The sequence below is a fragment of the Trachymyrmex cornetzi genome, unplaced genomic scaffold (genome assembly GCF_001594075.2).
Source record: "Trachymyrmex cornetzi isolate Tcor2-1 unplaced genomic scaffold, Tcor1.1 scaffold363, whole genome shotgun sequence".
NCBI lineage: Eukaryota > Metazoa > Arthropoda > Insecta > Hymenoptera > Formicidae > Trachymyrmex > Trachymyrmex cornetzi.
In genome coordinates this window covers 411,663-431,040 of record NW_017298354.1, presented here as the reverse complement: position 1 = coordinate 431,040, position 19,378 = coordinate 411,663, and the positions used below count along the sequence as shown (strand labels likewise).

The 19,378-nt window shown below is 34.6% G+C and overlaps 1 protein-coding gene across 4 annotated transcripts; it reads left to right on the top strand.

Moving 5' to 3' along the window:
* The first annotated feature begins 223 nt into the window (after positions 1-223).
* LOC108763513 (rho GDP-dissociation inhibitor) lies at positions 224-8,617 on the top strand. Of its 4 annotated transcripts, none has more exons than XM_018511210.1 (5): positions 224-401; positions 4,766-4,951; positions 7,528-7,752; positions 7,861-7,869; positions 7,942-8,617. In XM_018511210.1, exons 2-5 carry the CDS (start codon positions 4,768-4,770, stop codon positions 8,139-8,141), a joined length of 618 nt encoding a protein of 205 aa, XP_018366712.1. In that variant the 5' UTR covers positions 224-401; positions 4,766-4,767; the 3' UTR covers positions 8,142-8,617. The 4 variants fall into 4 exon arrangements, with proteins under 4 accessions (XP_018366712.1, XP_018366713.1, XP_018366710.1 ...); XM_018511208.1 differs by lacking the exon at positions 224-401 and adding an exon at positions 491-741 and having other exon boundaries at positions 4,796-4,951; XM_018511211.1 differs by lacking the exon at positions 7,861-7,869.
* Positions 8,618-19,378: the final 10,761 nt, after the last annotated feature.

The following is a 19,378-nucleotide window of genomic DNA, read 5'->3' as shown; positions in this document are numbered from 1 at the left end:
AAAGGCCCGTCTACAATACACGGAGTAAGAAGTAAGAATAAGAAATTGACCAATCACAGTCGAGTATTCTTCTCACATTCGACTGTGATTGGTCAATTTCTTACTCTTACTGTTTACTCCGTGTATTGTAGACGGGCCTTAATGCGGCCTGATGCGGATGCGGCCATAAGAAGTACCCGCCCTTCCGTTTCCGTGCGCACTGCGCCGACTGCGCGCCGCGACGCCATGTTGTCAGTATCTTCCGATTGGCGAAGCGTGAGACGGAAGAGTAGACAAACAAGAATTAACAATCGGCTGCCAATAATCTGGTGCGGATTCTCGTAAACGCGAGAGCCGGTCGCATTATCGTAACTTTCACAAATCGCCTGTCAAGCCGAGTCGAGAGTCGGAGAGAGTCGACGGTAAGTGATGAGCGGTGAGCGCTGTGCCGGGTACTCGGAGTGTGCCGGACTAAGCGAGTAATCATCGTCACCTCGCGTTCTCCTCTCCAGGCAAATAAGGCGAAATTTATCACGGAAGTCTTCGTCTCCCGGAGAAATTCTATGCATCGAACCTCTGGTCTTTGAAGCCGCGCCGTATTGCGTCTTTTCGTTCTCTTTTGAAAATGAAAAAACATACGTAGAATCGAGTTTGGAGCTGATTTCGGATTTTGGTATAAGTTGCGCGAAAATGCGCCTTACTTGCACGAGCGAATGACAAGAGTTGCGATTAGCACCCTTTTCTGTGCAGAGATCGATTGCGGTATTACATTTTCAATTCTGCAAAAACAGATGAGACGAGAATCGTAAAGAGAATAATGAGAATGTGTGTGAGAGAGAGAGAGAGAAAAGAGGAAAGTAGCTGAGAGGATCTCCAGCTGATCGTCTCGTTCTACTTCCCCGCGGATTTACTTGCTCTGTTGTATTTTGACTGCACGTTTCAAACAAAGCGAATACAATATATTCTTTGTGTGAGTGTGTGCAGGAGAATTTATTGTTCTTTTCTTTCTTCGATGTGAAATCATATATCTATTTCATTTTAAATATAGACGGTATATATTGGGTTAAGGAAGAAGTCCCTTTACAAGTTGTTAAAAAGATCTTTCCCCATCAATATCTTTGTTAAAAATGATCAAAATTTAAATTTAGAAAAAGAATTTTAAAGCTTGAAATCTCTGTTTTCGAATGGTTACTATATTTTTTGAATTTATGTGAGTTTGATAATTTTTACATATAAAAATCTACGAGTCGAAAAAAAATGAAAAATTTTCTTTTCACTTTGATTCATAGCGTGTCCAAAAAATTTGAGCAAATTTTCGACCATATATCGTGAAAGCTTAAAGTTTTCCCTACAAAATCGTTTTTTAAAAATGTTTCTACGATTTTGTGTTCTTGAGTTAAGGTGGAATCACACGATGTTCGATTTCTTGAATGATGGCATGTATACAGTCATGCCTGTTCTGATGTATGCTAGAATTCGTTCATACATTTAGCGCTGAATACTGCATATACATGATTTTTATATTTATGGATTATATTATGGATTACTTTATAGCTTATTTCCTTGCATGCACCAATCAAAAGAAATAATTACTAATTTCATAGCTATTTGTCAAACGTCAGACTGTATACATCAAACCAAGCACAGCAGCATGCATGTGTGCAAGAAATCGAGCATCGTGTGATTCCATCTTTACCTGCGGATTAATTAAAAAGGACCATATAAATATAAAGAACGCCAATAATCGGTCAAGTTAGATGTTATAAATGAGCCCCTTAATTGATAAGTGGCATAAGTCCAAAATTAGGAAAAATGAGTTTGTTATAGAAGTAGAAAATATCAAGAATGTTTGTTTTATCTATTAATTTAATTTACTTTTATTTTGTTTTTATGTTCATAAAAAATAAAAATCAATTTTACATCATAAATAATGTGACCGTAAAAAAAGCTGGACTTAAGTCACTATTCCAGCTTTTTTTGTAGTCACTTTATTTATGATGTAAAATTAATTTTTATATTTTATGGATATAAAAATAAAATAAAAGTAAATTAAATTGATAAATAAAACAACCATTCTTAATACTTTCTATTTCTACGATAAACGCATTTTTCCTAATTTTGGACTTATGCCACTTGTCAACTAAGAGGCTCAAATACAATACAAGTTCTTAATTTTTAAATTTAATTATCTCAGATGTAACTGCGCCGAAACATTCGGACATTAACCACAATCGATCTGAGACGTTAATAATAGTACGAATACGATAAGGCGCCGAAACATTCGGACACAATCCTATATATAAAATAATCCCCCCTAAATTATTTTATTAAAGAACTTATTGCGAAAAATATTATCTCAGCCAGGATCCTATATGGCTATATATCTGTCTTATTCTTATTCATAAGAACATACATAAAAATCATGACCTTTAACTTTAGATTTCTTACAAACTATGTAGACAAATTTCTTAAAATTTTAACTGTGAATGTGTTATGCTGTTAAGAATGTAATATTGAACTTTTATGCAAATCGTAATATTTTCATTAAGATGAGCAAACTCCTTAAATCGAATATTAATCGCGTATTAATCTTGCAACTCACTTTTTTCAATACGATACGAATTTATGTTCTATAGAACATTCATTTTTCAGAATATTGTGAATTAAGTAACAATATCGAATCAGTTGTTTCAATGTAACGATTACTTCAACCGAGTTAAGTATCGATATCGAAATACGTTGTTCTGTATAACGATTACTTAAATCGATTTTACGATCCGAGTTCGAAACCGAGTTCTTCATCGCACAGCCCTACTAGGTAGTTATGTCTATCATATTTTTCGGTCCTAGTGGAACTAACTCGAACTTGAGTTTTTGGAAGCGCCCACATTTTAGCGAAGCGGAATATGCGAAATGTTGATATTGGTTTCTTATTTCTGCAGATCCGCGTGTCCGCATCCCATGGGAAAATCCTCTCTTACGCTTTTCAGGGCACTTATTATGGAAATGTTCGGAATGGATTCCAATCGGAATTATTCAATTATTCCCTCGATTTTTATTGCGTTTTCTAGGAAAAACGAAATAATTCCGATCGGAATCCATTCCGGACATTTCCATAATAGGTGCCCAGCAGCCCTGCTATTCGTGATTATTGCGACGCGCTACTGCCACCATTGCCAATTTTCCAAATTTTCGGAGTTTTCGTCAGCAGATTCTACAGTGTCTCAAACTGTTTAACACACCGCTTATAAGTAGGGATAGAGCGAATTAAACTGAGTCGAAAAGTCTATCATTTTACAATTGTCGCAATACTTAACGAGACATTAATGTTTAAAGATTATCAAATAAGATTCGATGATCTTTAGAAATTAATATCTCGTTAATTATAGCAACAATTGTGCTTACGCTTATCTGCCCCCTGCGAAAATAAAAATTGGGACATAAGTCAAATGTAAGAGGAGAGTAACACAAGTATAAATAAAATTTCTAGGAGACGAAAATTGAAACAGCGAAATGTAAAAGAGATGTTCGTGCTTTTCCTACGTTTCACACTCTAGAAGTTTCGTTTACACTGTTGCTCTCCCTTTACATTCGACTGTAAAGTCAAATGCACGCCTATTATATATAGAGTGAACGCTAGCTGTATGGAGATTTATTTACAAATGACAATAGTTACGAGTTATGCATGGCAGCAAAAGAAAATAATTCCCTGCGCGCCTAACGACTATGACCGATGGGTGTGTATTTGGGTATGTGTGAAGCTGGCGTCTCACTCGATGGAAACATTAAATGTTGAGAGTTCTGAGTTTATTTTCAATAGTTCTATATAGGTTAAACAAATTTCGACCATTAAAGCCGAGAAACCGAAAATGCAAAATGAGACGCCAGGTACACACCGCGCCAACTTTGTCTGACGAAGAACACAGTTTCTAGACACAGTCTTACAGAATTTGAAAAAATACATAATTCTAAAGAGAGTTCTGACGATTAATATCGTTATTTTGATTTTTAAATAATGTTTTCCCCTCAAAAGTGGTCTTTACGGGAACGAAGATGAGACGCTGTCCGATTTTAAATAGTTCTGATAGTCTATGGTAATTCTCGTGTAGTTCTGAATGTATTCTAATGCTTTTCGAAGAGTTCTGATCATTTTAACTATTTGTTAATTTAAAAATTTTTTTATTTTCATTTTTGCACTGAAAATTCATTTTTAGTCGGACACCTTGCGTATTACTAATGCCGGCGGTATTGTAGCTTTCAAGCCTTATAACTTGAAATGTATTTCATGGAAAAATATTTTATTGTAGTGTTTTGAAAAGCTCTCGAGGTTAGCTACAAGAATATTTAATGAAAAATGGGGGGTTTATTTAAGAAAATATATCATCTAAAAAATAAGCCAAAATAAAAAAATTGTATTGTTTGGGTGCTCAAAAAGTATTCATACAGTCGAGAAATTTAGCTTCTAAAATCAGAAATACATGCAAAGCTCATTTGTTTATGTCAGAACAGAATGTATTTATTGTATAAAATTGTTAATTAATGTTTATTTTCTATTTTTTTTATATAGTTTATTTAAAGTATAAATATTAACACATACAAATGACTCAGATACATACTTAACTATTGCGAAGATTGCAAACTGATAGAGGACTATTTGACTCAATTTAGTCTACTCTACTTGCACAATATCATGCATCCTTTAATCCTTTTTTGTTTCTTCTCTTTCAAGTCTTTTTATATATATATATTTATATATATATGTATATCTTTCCTGGTTTGAACATAGCGATGTCTGACTCTACGGGTGATCATGTAGATGCGTTGGACGAGGAGCCGGACGTGGAATCCAGTTATAAGCCTCCACCGGAAAAATCCATCGAGCAGATCTTGGAAGCGGATAAGGAAGACGAGAGTTTGCGCAAGTATAAAGAGACGCTTCTGGGAGAAGCAAAATCCGGCGGCATTGTAGTAGGTGAGCATTTACTTTTATAAATATATGTATAATCATTTATACCTATAATATATGATCAGTTGTATTCGAAATTGTTTATAAGTTACCTCGCTACTTGTTCTGCCCTTTTTATCCCCGCGTTAATACTTATAATTGGGTTCTACAGTATTTTCTTTCTACTGTTTTAAATTATAACTGGAAAATATCTGCACATTTTGGCTGATTTTTTGTTTGTTTTCTGCCTCTTACTTCACTTACCAGCGCACAATCTAAATATGCCGATCACCATTTAAGGTGCTTCTAATAATTCGTAAATAGTAAAACGTAGTTCGCAAACGCAGACGCAGAATGAAGATTTGCGTTTGTTTTTTCATTGTATGTAGTTGGTTTTCATCTGTGTCTTGCATGTGCTGATCGTCGTTCGACATAGCGGAGAGGTGGAAGCATTTCGGTTCACAAATCAAGTTTTGAACAGACCTGTTTTAAAAGATATTTAAAGAATTATGATATGCATATTTATAATTTTAATAACGAATTAAAAATTGTTATATTTGTACCGGACTTTTTCGCGCGAAAATGTCGTATGACGTCATTATTAGCCATCAGTAGTTAACCAATCCCTTCACCTCATTTGTTACATCATATTTTTTTTGCTTATTTACGTTGTATTTAACCTTAAAACTGCTATTATCCGCTATTATTCCATAATATGGAATATGTGTATATTATACACAAGATGTCTGAAAAAAATTCAAAGAGCCGTTATAAAATTTTGTTTTTTTCCACGAATATGGAAACGTAAAAGATTTTCTTACCGGTACCAAAAAAAGCCGAAGCGAAAAAAATGAATTTTTAGTGCAAAAATGAAAATAAGAAGAACAACTTCCAATGATCTTGATCTTATCAAATGTTATCTAGAGCATGATCACATTCAAAAGATTTTAACCGTCGATCGGACGCTTTGGGTAATGCTAACGTCGACGGTAACTTCCAATTCTTATAACTATTTTGTTATAATATCTTGAAAAGCTTTCAAGATAAATTACAAAAATATGCAATGAAAAATGGGAATTTCCATTTTCAAAAAAATTGATGTGATCTTAACCTGACCTTGGTGACGTCACAATAATACAACTATTTGATGTGCTCCTTGAAACCCTAAAACTTCTGTCTGAAACAGTTTTTGGTAAAAGGTGTAGAAAAAAAGATATTTGTGGTGGGACATTATGTGGGACGAATTTATGTGTATATACAAGGTGGGATAGTCCAATTACGCGCGGAAAGTTCAACGGAAACTTAGAAAATTATTATTAATATTGTTAATTTGTCAAGTTCGACGGTCACAAAATAATATTCCTGTACGATATACTCGAGGTGCGAGGAATTTTTATCCTCCGAAGAAACTAGTGATGAAACAGAAGAAAAGTTACTTAAAAACAGCATTAGAAAGACTTGTCTTAATAAAAAATAAACCAAAAATGTGTATCGGACTTCCAGCTAATGGATTTATAAATCTGTTAAGTAAAAAAACAAACATTAGCGTTCGTAACATTTGTTTAACTTTATCGAAAATAAAATTAAATGACACGTTTTCTCGTTTAAGTGATAGTTTGTTTTAGACTGGATTCAACTAATGCCAATGTCATATTTCGCCAAACTTTACCAGTATTAGTCGTCCATCTAAAAAAATTATTAATCTGAGCTACTGCTATATTAATACGAAGGAATTTGTCAAGGGAATTTCGTGGCAAATGTGCAATCGCGATAATAGATTGCTTTGAAATTGAAATTCAAAAACCAATCAATTTGATATATAAAATTATTACTTGGTTGGAATACAAAAAATATTTAATATCTGCAACACCTGATTATATTTTTTGTATTCCAACCAAGTAATAATTTCATATATCGGATTAATTGATTTTTTAATTTCAATTTCAGAACTTATAAATTTTATATCGGTGAAATTTTGATGAAAGAATAAGCGATGCTGCAATAGTGGAAATAAGCTGATATTTACAAGAATTTCTGAATGGCTGTGATGTTATGACAGATCGAGGATTCAAGCACATCGATTATATGCAAAAGAAAAAAATGTGTTAATATGATCACTATAAGTGTATCGAACGATAAAAAAACTTTCAAAAGATGAAGTATTGAAAAGAATCGCAAGTCTTCACACATATTAATAGAAAGGATTATCAGAAAAATAAGAGAATTCAGTGTACTCAAACTTCATTCACCATCGCATGTTGAACATTATCGATGATGTGATAACAGTTACCGCAACGTTGATCAATCTTCAAGAACCTATTATTAAACAGTAATTAACTAAATCAATCAAAATTATTCTAAGTAAATATTATAGTAAATAGTAAAGAACAATAATTATATTAACAGTATCATTTATTGTAATTATTTTTCTTTACAAGACCTATAAAAATGTGTACGTGCGTGCGTGCGTGAATGTGTGCGCGTGCGCGCGTGCAACACATGTTATTTGTATAATGTTTTTATATAACTAACATTTGAATCCCTTTACAACATATAGCAGACGTGACGTGACAACATTCTAAATAATTATATAATTCTCGTAGATCCTCATGATCCTAGAAAGGTAATAGTGAAGAAATTGGCATTATGCGTCGCTGATCGACCGGATATGGAATTAGACTTGACTGGTGATTTATCGCAGCTAAAAAAACAGACATTTGTCATCAAGGAAGGCGTGAGCTATAGAATCAGGATCGATTTTATTGTGCAACGCGAGATCGTGCATGGATTAAAATATGTTCAAAAGACTTATCGCCTTGGTGTACCTGGTATGATATTTATTTTTTCTTCTTTTGTATTTCAATATAATTTATGTCATTCTTAATAATTATAATAAATTCGATTGCTTGTGTGTTAATGCTTCTAATGCAAATTAGGAGTTACGGGTAAATGGAATATGCAATAATTAGAATATGTAGCATATGATAGAATTGTACATTTTTTATCTTTTGTTACAGTTGACAAAATGACACATATGGTAGGCTCGTATCCTCCTAAAACAGAGCTTCAGTCTTACACTACTCCAGCTGAAGATGCGCCAGCCGGTGTCGTAGCGCGAGGCTCATACAGCGTTAGTTCTCTCTTCACAGACGACGACAAGCATGAACATCTCAAATGGGAATGGGCGTTTGAAATCAAGAAAGATTGGAAAGAATAAATCGTTTTTTATTTCGAAAGAACGATAATTTACAATTCCTTACTACTTTACGAGTAATAATTAAGGACGTAAAATGCCAAAATGCAATTGGATGGATGAATTTAAATATTCTTTAGTTGTAGTTGACGTTGCCATAAGAATTATTTACATATATTTTAAGTAATAAAGGAGGAAGAAAATATAATCGGTATCTATTAAGGTTTTCGTAATTGATTAGATATTTGATTATAGAAATAGATTCGAGAATTATGAAGAGTACATACACACACACACACATCATATTTCACCCTAGTACAAGCAGACACCAGTAGTAATGATTTAAGCGATACATGATGTGACAAATTGATATATTTCTGGACAAATGAGTATTAGATGCGTAGTGAGTAAAAAAACAGTAAACGTATAGTCAACAGTTGATTTATACATATATATTATATACACACAAATAAGGTGTTTAACAATTATGATAAAACTTTTATATATATATATAAAGAGTCTACTGAAAAGTTTTGAGCCTCAATGAAGACGGCATTACTCATCAAAACCATTCTGATACTACGATCGTACATATTTTGAAAGATACCTGTGAAAATTGTACTCATTTTGGACGCTCAATTGACAGTCATTTGTGCCAGTCGATGTCAGTGTTTTTGTAAAAATGGAAAAAATCGAATACCGTGTCATGATTAAATTCTTGCATATGAAAGGCAATATGCCTGTGTAAATTAAAGTCGAGTTGGACCCTGTTTATGGGGACTCTGCCCCATTATTTGCCACCATGAAAAGATGGGCAGCTTAATTTAATTTAATTTAAATATGATCGTACCAGCTTGGCTAATTAGCGTTTGGGGCGGCCAACAACTGCGACTACCACCGATAACATCGAAAAAATTCACCAAATCATACCGAACGACTGTCAAAGTTAGAGAGATAGCAGAGGCTGTGGGCATATCGAAAGAACGTGTTTGTCATATATTGACTGAAGAATTAGGCATGCGTAAGCTAACCGCGCGTTGGGTGCCGCGCTTGCTCACTGTGGACCAAAAACTCATTCAAATGAACATTTCCAAGGCCCTGTTGGAGCGGTTTAAGCGAAACGAGTCGGATTTTTTGCATCGATTAATAACTGTTAATAAAACTTGAATTGGCTACTTCGTTCTTGAGACGAAGGAAAAGTCAAAACAGTGGACTGCGAAGGATGCACCTGTTCCGAAGAAGGCAAAGACGATTTCATCGGCCGGGAAGGTGATGGCGACTATTTTTTGGGATAGTCATGGAATTGTGTTCATCAACTATTTTGAACAAGGTAAAACAATAAGGGGGGTGTACTACGCATCATTAATTGACAAGCTGAAGGCAGAAATTGCGAAAAAATAGCCGCATTTAGAGAAGAAAAAAATGCAAGATGATGCACCGTCTCACACTTCGACGATCATCATGGCAAAAATTCACGAATTGTGGTCGAATTGATTGACCACTCACCGTATTCAACAGGTCCCCAACGACTTTTTCCTGTTTCCTAGGCTCAAAGTTTCTCGGAGGACAGAGATGTTCATGGAATAAGCAGATCATTGCATCCGTAGAAGACTATTTTGCAGAACAAAACACCAACTATTATTTGAATGAGTTAAAGGGATGGAAGCATCGCTGGGAAAAGTGTATTAACTTAAAAGGAGACTATGTTGAAAAATAAAACTGAATTTGATCGAAAAAATATTTGTTTCTTTGTTAGGCTCAAAATTTTTCAGACGACCCTCGTATATATATATATGTAAAAACAAAGTAAAAAGTGCTCTAAAATTTATATATTTATACAACATGGTTTTCGGAGAGCAATCAAATTCTGCTCCATATTTTGTATGTTTATCATACATTTAACACTATACAGTGTATAAAATTATATGCTAAATATCTACTATTAAAAAAATTGGTAAAAGATGGTTGCAAGGAAAAGCCAGGGTAACGCTCCTATCTTTTACTTCTATAAAATATCTGCAAAAAACATTAAATCTCTGAAAAGTAGATTTTACATTAAAGCTCTGAAAAGTAGATTTTACATTAACTACATGTATCATATACCGACATAGGCCGGTATTTATAGTCTATTCTTATTTTAAGACTGTCTTAAGTAATGTCTTCCCTGATGAAAATAAATCGCTAAAATCGACTATCAAATCATTGAAATGAGAAATGAAAATGACTGAAGTATTATTGAAAATATTTCAACACAAATAATACTTTCAATTTTGAAATACTATGAATTTTAAAGATAATGAATGAAAATTAATAAAGAGTGAAAAATATTGAAACTAATGCAAATATATTTGATATTCATCCTGATTTATTCAAAGAAATTGAACACTGAATTATATTGAAATTGTACTAAAATTAATGAAGTGTGATGACAATTAATGCAAATATATTTAATACTTATACAAATTTATTAAGAGAAATTGAACACTGAATTATACTGAAATATTGTGAATCCTAAAAATAATTTTTAAAAATAAATAAAAAAAGCATTGCAAAACATATAATATTTTTACAATTTATTGTACACTGAAATATGTTGAAATATTATAAATTTTTTAAAAAATTAATGAAAATATTTAAAAGGTAATGACATTAAAACAAAATATACAATATTTTTATAGACTTATTAATGATAATTACCAACAAAAAAATAGTAGAATTAAAATGTTGGAATCGTGCTCTCTCTATATTCTATATAACTAGGTTTACAGGGTTATGTTCCAAAACTCGACTTTGTTGATCCGAATATCATTCTATACGATTATTTACCGAATATTAAACAAGGATAAAAAATACTCTGAGTTGACAGTTTCAAGTTTTGGAACGCATCCATAATCGAAGCTTAGACCATCTGCAGACATATCACATTTGTACATGATTTTCGCATTTATTTTAGTGCATTGCATTTTTATACTAACGTAAGGCTAAATAATGAACTCTAATACTGAATGAAATAATATTGAAAGTGGGTCAATTAATACAGATTTCAATATAAAGTTCAATAATATTTCATCATTATTCATTACAATTTCAGTAATATTTTATCATTATTCGTTACAATTACAATTAATATTTTTCATCACAATTTAGAAAAAAATTTCCATCAGGATTAAGATGCTATTATTGAAGATGGTCTTAAAATAACAATTATGAATACCGGCTTTGTGGCCGGTATTTGTAGTCCGTTCTTATTTTAAGACCGTCTTTAAGTAATGTCTTAAGATGCTCTCTGATTTATTTATAACATCTTAAGACTGTAATCAAGACAGTCTTAAATATAAGTATAGAGTATGAATACCGGCTTGTGTGTGTGTAATTAGTTCATGATATCCTAAGAGTGTCTTTTAGACAGTCATAAATATAAGAATTGACTATGAATACCGGCCATAATGTATTTTTTAATTACAGTAATTACTGACCTTGCAAGCAAAGTAGACTGTAGCTAGATTTCTCATGAAACACGTGACACATCTCTTCCAGTTTTCACAGACACTTTATTATTGAATAATATAAATCCTATATATGTGTTTGTGCATTGGAAGTTCCGACAACCATGTTCTTCGTGGAAAGTATATCTCGTAGCAAATGTATTAATCGCAAAGTAATTGGAATTGTTGAGAAGCCTTAATCATCCAGAAACGCGCACATCGCATCGACATGCTGTTCCATGTAAAAATAAAAATGTGCATAACGTATGGCCATACAATGTAGAGTCATTTTTTCAATAGTCATATAACAATCGGTCGTGATAGTCTTGCATTTATATTATAATGAGCGATAAAAAGTGACGTGAAAAGAATATATTAGAATAGACGTTTTATACCTTTGTTACGTACTTCACGAGAGAAATAAGTAGATTGAGAATAGGTACTTTAGTGAAGAAAGTGACGCAAAGTATTTTTGCCTACATAAAATTGAGCCGTCTCACATTTTTTCATTCAGAAAATATCATATTTTTCCATTTGACGCCTATTATGCCTTCCCGACAGTGTCTCTTATACCGCCAAGTAGCAGTCCCCAGATTTCCTCCACGGCTTTCTTTTTTTTTAATACATTTGTTCGTATGTACTTTATAAGTAAAAAGAGAAAGAAAGAGAGTACGCATCTTGAAGTTGTCTGGGATTAATTGAACTTGAGATTTTTTGTGTGTACTTCATCGTGCTTTGTATACCAAGTGTATTCATTTGTTATTGTATGGCGTAATATACAATATCTTTATTGTACGCGGCGAATGCGGTTACTGTATAGCAAATATACAACTTATATACAATACTTTTCTTGGTCTCTTTTTATCTGTCAACGTTATATTCTGTAGTTTTATATACGGCTTTCTTTTTATCTTTAGATGTAGATTATTTTTTTTCTTATGAATTATATATTTGAATTTTTAAAAAATTAACTAAATCGTAAAATTTACGATACAAATATATATTGCACGATTTGTTTTGTTTTTGTTGTTCGAAAGTAATTGTAAGATAAATCCCCCAAAAGTAAATTGTGAAAATATTGCACAATAATAGCATAAACTGGTGACAATTTTACAATAATTGTGCTAAGATGATTCTCTATAACGCAACAGTTTTGTCAGAAAAAATATTTCTAAATGACATTTGTCAAAAAATTAGACAAATCCAATTTGAGATGTAAATATTTTTCACTTTCAAGAATATAATAAATGAGATGCCGGCAGCATAACGAAGAAACAAATTAGAACACGTTATCCAATTATTTTCAAATGAATTTGTTTCAAACTCGACTCTTTCACAGTAACGTGAAACTAACGCGCTGAATGATGATAAATCGGTTTAATCAAGTTTAACCCACGAAATATATTAAGAAAAGAAATTGCAGTAAAGCTTTATAGTTTATTCCTCTGTTTCAAGAAAACGAAACAAAGATCATTCATCGCAGAGTTCTACACGCGAGGTATCTCTTGTTTGGACGTTTGGATTTAAGTCTTATATCTTCGAATATGTACTTGTACATATCTCGTAACGTGGCCGGATACAGACCGCTTAAAAATTCGCTTCTCTGAGATATGTGTATGCTTGAATATATTATATGGATTTATAATGGGTCGTATTCGTCGCCGCCGACGATATCTATGGCGATCGCGACAACTCGGCCACGGTACGGTCACGGCCACGGCCACGGTCACGGTCACGGTTTATTCCGTCACTTCTCCTCTGATTCTCTCTCTTTTCCTCGCGCGCACACACATTCTCTCTGGCGGTCAGCGAACTTGGCTAACGTTGCGTTCACACAGCGACGCGTGTACGGCGTGATACACAGTACATACGACGTTTGCGCCGAAGAATATATAATGTTTCCATTTGTGACCGTCTCAAGAAAATTAGTCATAACATTAAATATCGCTCCTCTTTTTGAGAAGAAAACAATTAATACTCATCTCTATATGTTTATGGACAAGTGTGAGTTGCATTTGTACGAATAAACCGAAAATATTCGACGTATGCTCGAGGGAAAATTTTAGTGACTTTTGATTAGGTCACTAAGTGGGACATCGTTGTGTTTCTGTATCTATTTATGCAGACCACAGTTTTAAATTATTTGTTTACAACTTAAGCATTGAGTAATTTCTTTGACCAAATTAAGAAAGCTTATCATATTTAGTGTGTGCTATTGAGTTCAAATTTCGCGTGCCCTGTACTACAGCGAGTAACTTGTGGCCATAGAGCACGAAAGTACGACTGCAGCGCATGTGCGCATCGTATATTTTGTGACAGTGACAGATTTTCTAAATAGACATTAAGTTTGATTAAAGATACATGAAATATCGAGCTAATATCTCTGTTCACAGGATAACACTTTTTTTTCTGTCAAATCTTTATTTTTATGCGAAAACGCATCGAGTGAATATATTTTTATCGATATTTGAACGAGAAATGATCGTCAACGTGACATCAAATTGACGTCAAGAAAATTAATCCGCCGGTCACTAAATAGTACATTTTATCTGATGCACCAGTCACTAACCGGGACAGATGGTAGTGTCACTAATAAGTGAGGTTGCACGCGTGCGACTAATATGAGGATGTGCCTCTGTGAGCCACATGTCAGTCTCACATGACCCGCACGAGTGACATCGCACGATTGAATCTCATATTGCTTGCATATCGCTGGCACGCGTGCTACTTATTCAATATTCGAAAAAAGAAACATTCATATTTAAGGTTTACAAATTTTGTTCCTAAGACGTTTATAGTAATTATTACTTAAAATTATATTTCAAATTGTCTAATAAAAAACGTACCTTTATTAATTAGTGGGATTGAAACCTGGGACCTCAGGATTATGAATCTTCTGCGTTACCAGCTACATCACTTCTTCAATTAATACGGGTGTTATTTATTGTCTACTTCAATTATAATCAGGTAAACCAGCGCACGAAAAATTACATAGACATAATAAAAATATTATAATTTAACAGATATAATAAAATATATACAATTTACATTACTATGAGACAACATCGAGTAAGAGTCGGATAATTTACCAAATAACAAAATGCCCCCACAGTGATATCATGATGCGCGCACGCCATGCGGATTGTCCGCATATCATATATGCGTCATCATATAAGACTCGATCATATTGGTCGCACGCGTGTCCGCACAAAATGCCCGCACAATGATCGCTTGGTGGGCGCACACGGGGTGATCCCCGATTGATCACGGCTCGATTGGACACCACCAATCACAGCGACCAGGTGCCTAGGAGCTTTGTAGTCTCAAACGCTGTGAGTGGCTCGTGTCCAACTGGGTGCCACCCGGCGCACTCGTGCGAATACTCTCACGCGTGTGACCCTCATAACGCACGCAGATGCATTCTCATTTAAGACTCATATCGCTCACACGCGTGCTGACACTATAGTTATATTCGAAAAAAAAAAAAAAGATATATTATTCATATTTAAGGTTTACAACTTTACACATGCCCCTTTTACGTCGTGTGGGCAGCATGATAATAGCACGGTGGGCGCACGGCGTGATACGCACGGCGTGATTGCATAATGCGATTCATTGCGCTCGCACGCGTGCCCCCATCAAGTTGGGCGGGCAAAGTGCGTTCATTGTGTGGGCACAATGTGATACGCACGCGTGAGGGCAATATGAGCTCGCACGAATTGTTATCTGGGACGCTTTCCTAGATTTCGGGCGCTGGAAGAAAATCGAAGTATTCGCGCAGGGTGTGGCGTCCGGGCGCATATTCAATCGGAGACTATTGCATGCGATGGCGTACAGTCGCGGGATAAATATTTAACGTGCGATAAGATCGCGGGAAGTCCGTTAAAGATAGTCGTTTTTTAAAAGCTAATATCGTTAGAAGTTTTGACGTCATTGACTTGATCCATATCGATAGCGTAACAATGCGAGCGATCGTCAATGTTAGGCAAAAACGTCTCGTAATTGAGCAAAAGAGGTTTTGTAAAAGAGGTTGAATCGTCGTCCCTAGCGTTGCCTTGAATTACGAATACGATAAGATATTCTTTGTTGCTGTGAGAATGGCTGCGTTCAACAGAGAAAACTGATCAATAGATGCTCAGTGATTCTTCAATATGATTGATTCTTGCCTTTAATTCTTTGCTGGATTCAAGTGTAGGAACCAGTCATATTAAAGAATCATTAAGCACTTATTGTTAGTAGGTGCAGCATTAGCTGCGTTCAGCAGAGAAAGCAGCTTTGTAACTGTTGTAAAATTCTTGAATATGATTGGTTTATACATTTAGATCCAATGAGGAACTAAGGGCAAGACCAATCGTATTAGAGAATTTTACAACAGTTGCAAAGCTGCTTTTTCTAGTGAACGCAGCCATTCAGTACTACAATCGCTTACTAAACGATCAGTAAGCTCTTATGCATCTGATTGGTCTATATTTTTGAATCTAACGAAATATGCCAATCAGATGCAAGAGCTCACTGAGCGATTGTAGTACTATATACACCCATTGATCAGATTTCTCTGCTAAACGCAATCATTGCGTCTCGCCGCCCTTTAATTTTATTGTGAAACTATGCACACGTCTGCATGTACAATATCTTGTATTTGGTAGCTCGGCTTCGCTGGCTCAGCGAATTTGGTGCATTGCGAATTGAATGATGACAGCGGTATTGTTCTCCTTTCGTAAGTTGAACGCGAATTTTGAAGCTCGTGATCGAATTGTAAGATAAGATTTCTGAGTAGTAGTTGCGCATTGAACAAGTCATCGAAACTCGTCCGAGATGCAACTTGTCATCAGCGAGTTAGTAATATGCTTTCGAGAATTGTGCATGTATTTCGTAATGAACATACGAGATAAGCACAATTATACCTATTATATTACACGGAGCTGTGAATTTGTTCCGCGGATCATAAATACGTGGTAAAGAGAAATGATAAAGAGTAGCGATCTTAAAGAAAATTTAGTTATCGAATAGATCAAAACTTTCAAAACTTCGAGGATGCTTTTCTCGAAATTTCGAATAGGAGAGACAAAAGCTCTGTATATAAGTTTCATGACTGTACCATCTGAGAGACAGAGTGCCATAAAAGAAAGTTTAAATACCTGTCGGAAAATGATGGTTCATGGAACTTATTTTAAGTCAACAGAGAGATGTTTTCTTATAGGTGTCATATTTTGTAATTAGGAATTTATAATTTATAGTTCATAGTTATAATTAATATAATTTATAGTTAATAGTTAATCACACAATTTTAATTTATAGTTTGTAAAATATTTTATAGTTTTCTATAATTCTGTATAATTTGAAATTGCAACACTAAAGAGTGTAAATACTGATAATCATGAAATCAAGGAGCAGGAAATATTGCGAGCGATACTTCCCACTTAACGTGTTGTCGAACATGATTTATGAAGCAATAAAACAAGCAAGAAGATGGAGGAAGAGTAAGAGAAGAACGGACGCTTTGGCTAAAAACGACGATGCGTTTCCGGAAACCGAACGATCCCTAGTGGACGCTCTTGTTAGATACGCTCGAAAAAGCCCCCGATTCTCTGAGCCAAATCAAATTAAGTCGCGACTATCCGACTAATTAAGGACAGACTTTTTAATTGGATGCTCAGCTTGAACAGCTCAAAACTCATAATAAGTTACTCACTCGTTGTTTTGTCATGGAGTGATTTGTTAAATTTAGCGGGATTTGACAATATTTAATGACGGTTACTATTAATGTGAAAAAATCAATGCATTCAACCGAAAATGTGGAACAGAATCTCTGGAAGCTATCAATAATCTTCAGCACATGTAGACCCTATCAAAGTCGACAAGTTTATAATTGTAGTGATATCGAGATTAATGAGCTTGGAATATAATAAGAAAAAAATAATAGCATCGCGCAAACGCATTCTCGCATGTTTTCATTAAAAAATGTCATACTATGTGTTCAGGAAACAATGAAGGACAGATTTGTTAGAATCTCCGTTGTTATCATATATCAGATACGTGTGATATCATTGACTACGTTCAGCAGGAAAAGCAGCTTTGCAACTGTTGTAAAATTCTTGAATATGATTCGTTTATACATTTAGATCCAGTGAGGAACTAAGGACAGGACCAATAATATTAAAGAATTTTACAACAGTTGCAAAGCTGCTTTTTCTGCTGAACGCAGTCAATGTTTTGTGCACTATCATTCGGAAGCAAACAAGCACCCATTAAAGGAGCTCGAGTTAGATTGAACCCGTCTGATTAAACTTGTCCATCAATCTCCGCCTGTTGGAAATCTGCGCGTATTCAAGAAACCCGGTTCCGAATCTGGAACAGATCCACTTAGAGAAAAAAACTTATACTTTATAGTGTAGTAAAACTATAAAAGTGATAACTGTATAAGTTTTACACAGAGTATCAATATTCTTATTATAATTATAAAATAATTTATTTAACTATCCAGATAGCAAAATGCTAGCAGTTTGTTGGTAAATTGACAGCAAATTCGATTAGATTCCTAAAAATTCCATAGCATTTTCTATATCCATATTAAGTTAAGATTGTCGACATAGTTTGCTGATATGCTACGCTAGCAGATTGGTGGCAGAACCGAGCAAAAGTGTTGCAAATCCTGTTTTTGCCGCTAAATTGTTGATGCACATTAACAAGCTTTGTTATATTTCTGGTAATAGTTTGCCGACATTGACAGATATGACAGATGCACTATGTGTGAAAGTTATCTTTCGTTCATGAAAAATAGATAGCATATTACGCTGCTCAAAATCTGTCTCCACAGACTTGGGTAATGGTTATCTGCAAGGTATATGTATATATTTTGTATATATACAGGGTTGGCAAATGTTATTTTTCAGTTACCTTTATAGTTACTACGACGTACATATTTTTCTTTGATTGTAGGTACCTATTTTTTTCGAGAATCTCGAGTCGATATTGAATCGAGAGACGATTTACTATCGCACGCACCATTGGATTCCACCTGATAAGAAATCGCGGATTACGAGCGGAGTGCGACGAGATGAATTGAACACCCGGTGAGATTTAGCTCGGCGAGATTCTCCACGATCTTGCTATTTCTCTGCGGTACCTAATCCTCGTTATCGCAGCGGCAAAAAGGCGATCGGAAATGAAAAGAAAGCCAAAATATGTCTAGCTATCACGATATATCAAGGAGAAAAGGGAACGAGAGAAGAGAGGAATCCAATTCGAGATTTCAAAGCTTTGCATTTAATACGTTGGGTGCGATTAAAATCTCACGACGAATACTTTAAAGTATTTGAATGAACAATCAGAATGTTTTGAAGTATTTGATTAACCAATCAGAAGAAAGCATTTTACGAATTAACTAATAGAATGCTTCAATCAAAGCATTTTATTTTAGTATCACGACGTTAACTGTATCCATAGACTCTATCTATCATTTGTGACAGACACTTGACTTTTCAGCGGCAATTATCGATAATTGTCATATCGCGAGAGTATGATCGTATTCTTTAAAAGAAATTATAAAAGACGATGATTCAAAATTCTGGCGTAACGTTCTGGGTATTGATTTCATCCTCGGAGCGCGACTCGCGCTCGAAAATAGCGCGGGATTCCTATCATTATCGCACGATGACGGCTGACCGGCCGAGCCGACCGGTCAGCAATGGTCAACAACGCGAGGATCTCGAACGAGGTTCACCGCCCCTATGGAAACCTAACCTAACAGCCGACAGTTCGATGCGCATTCACCCC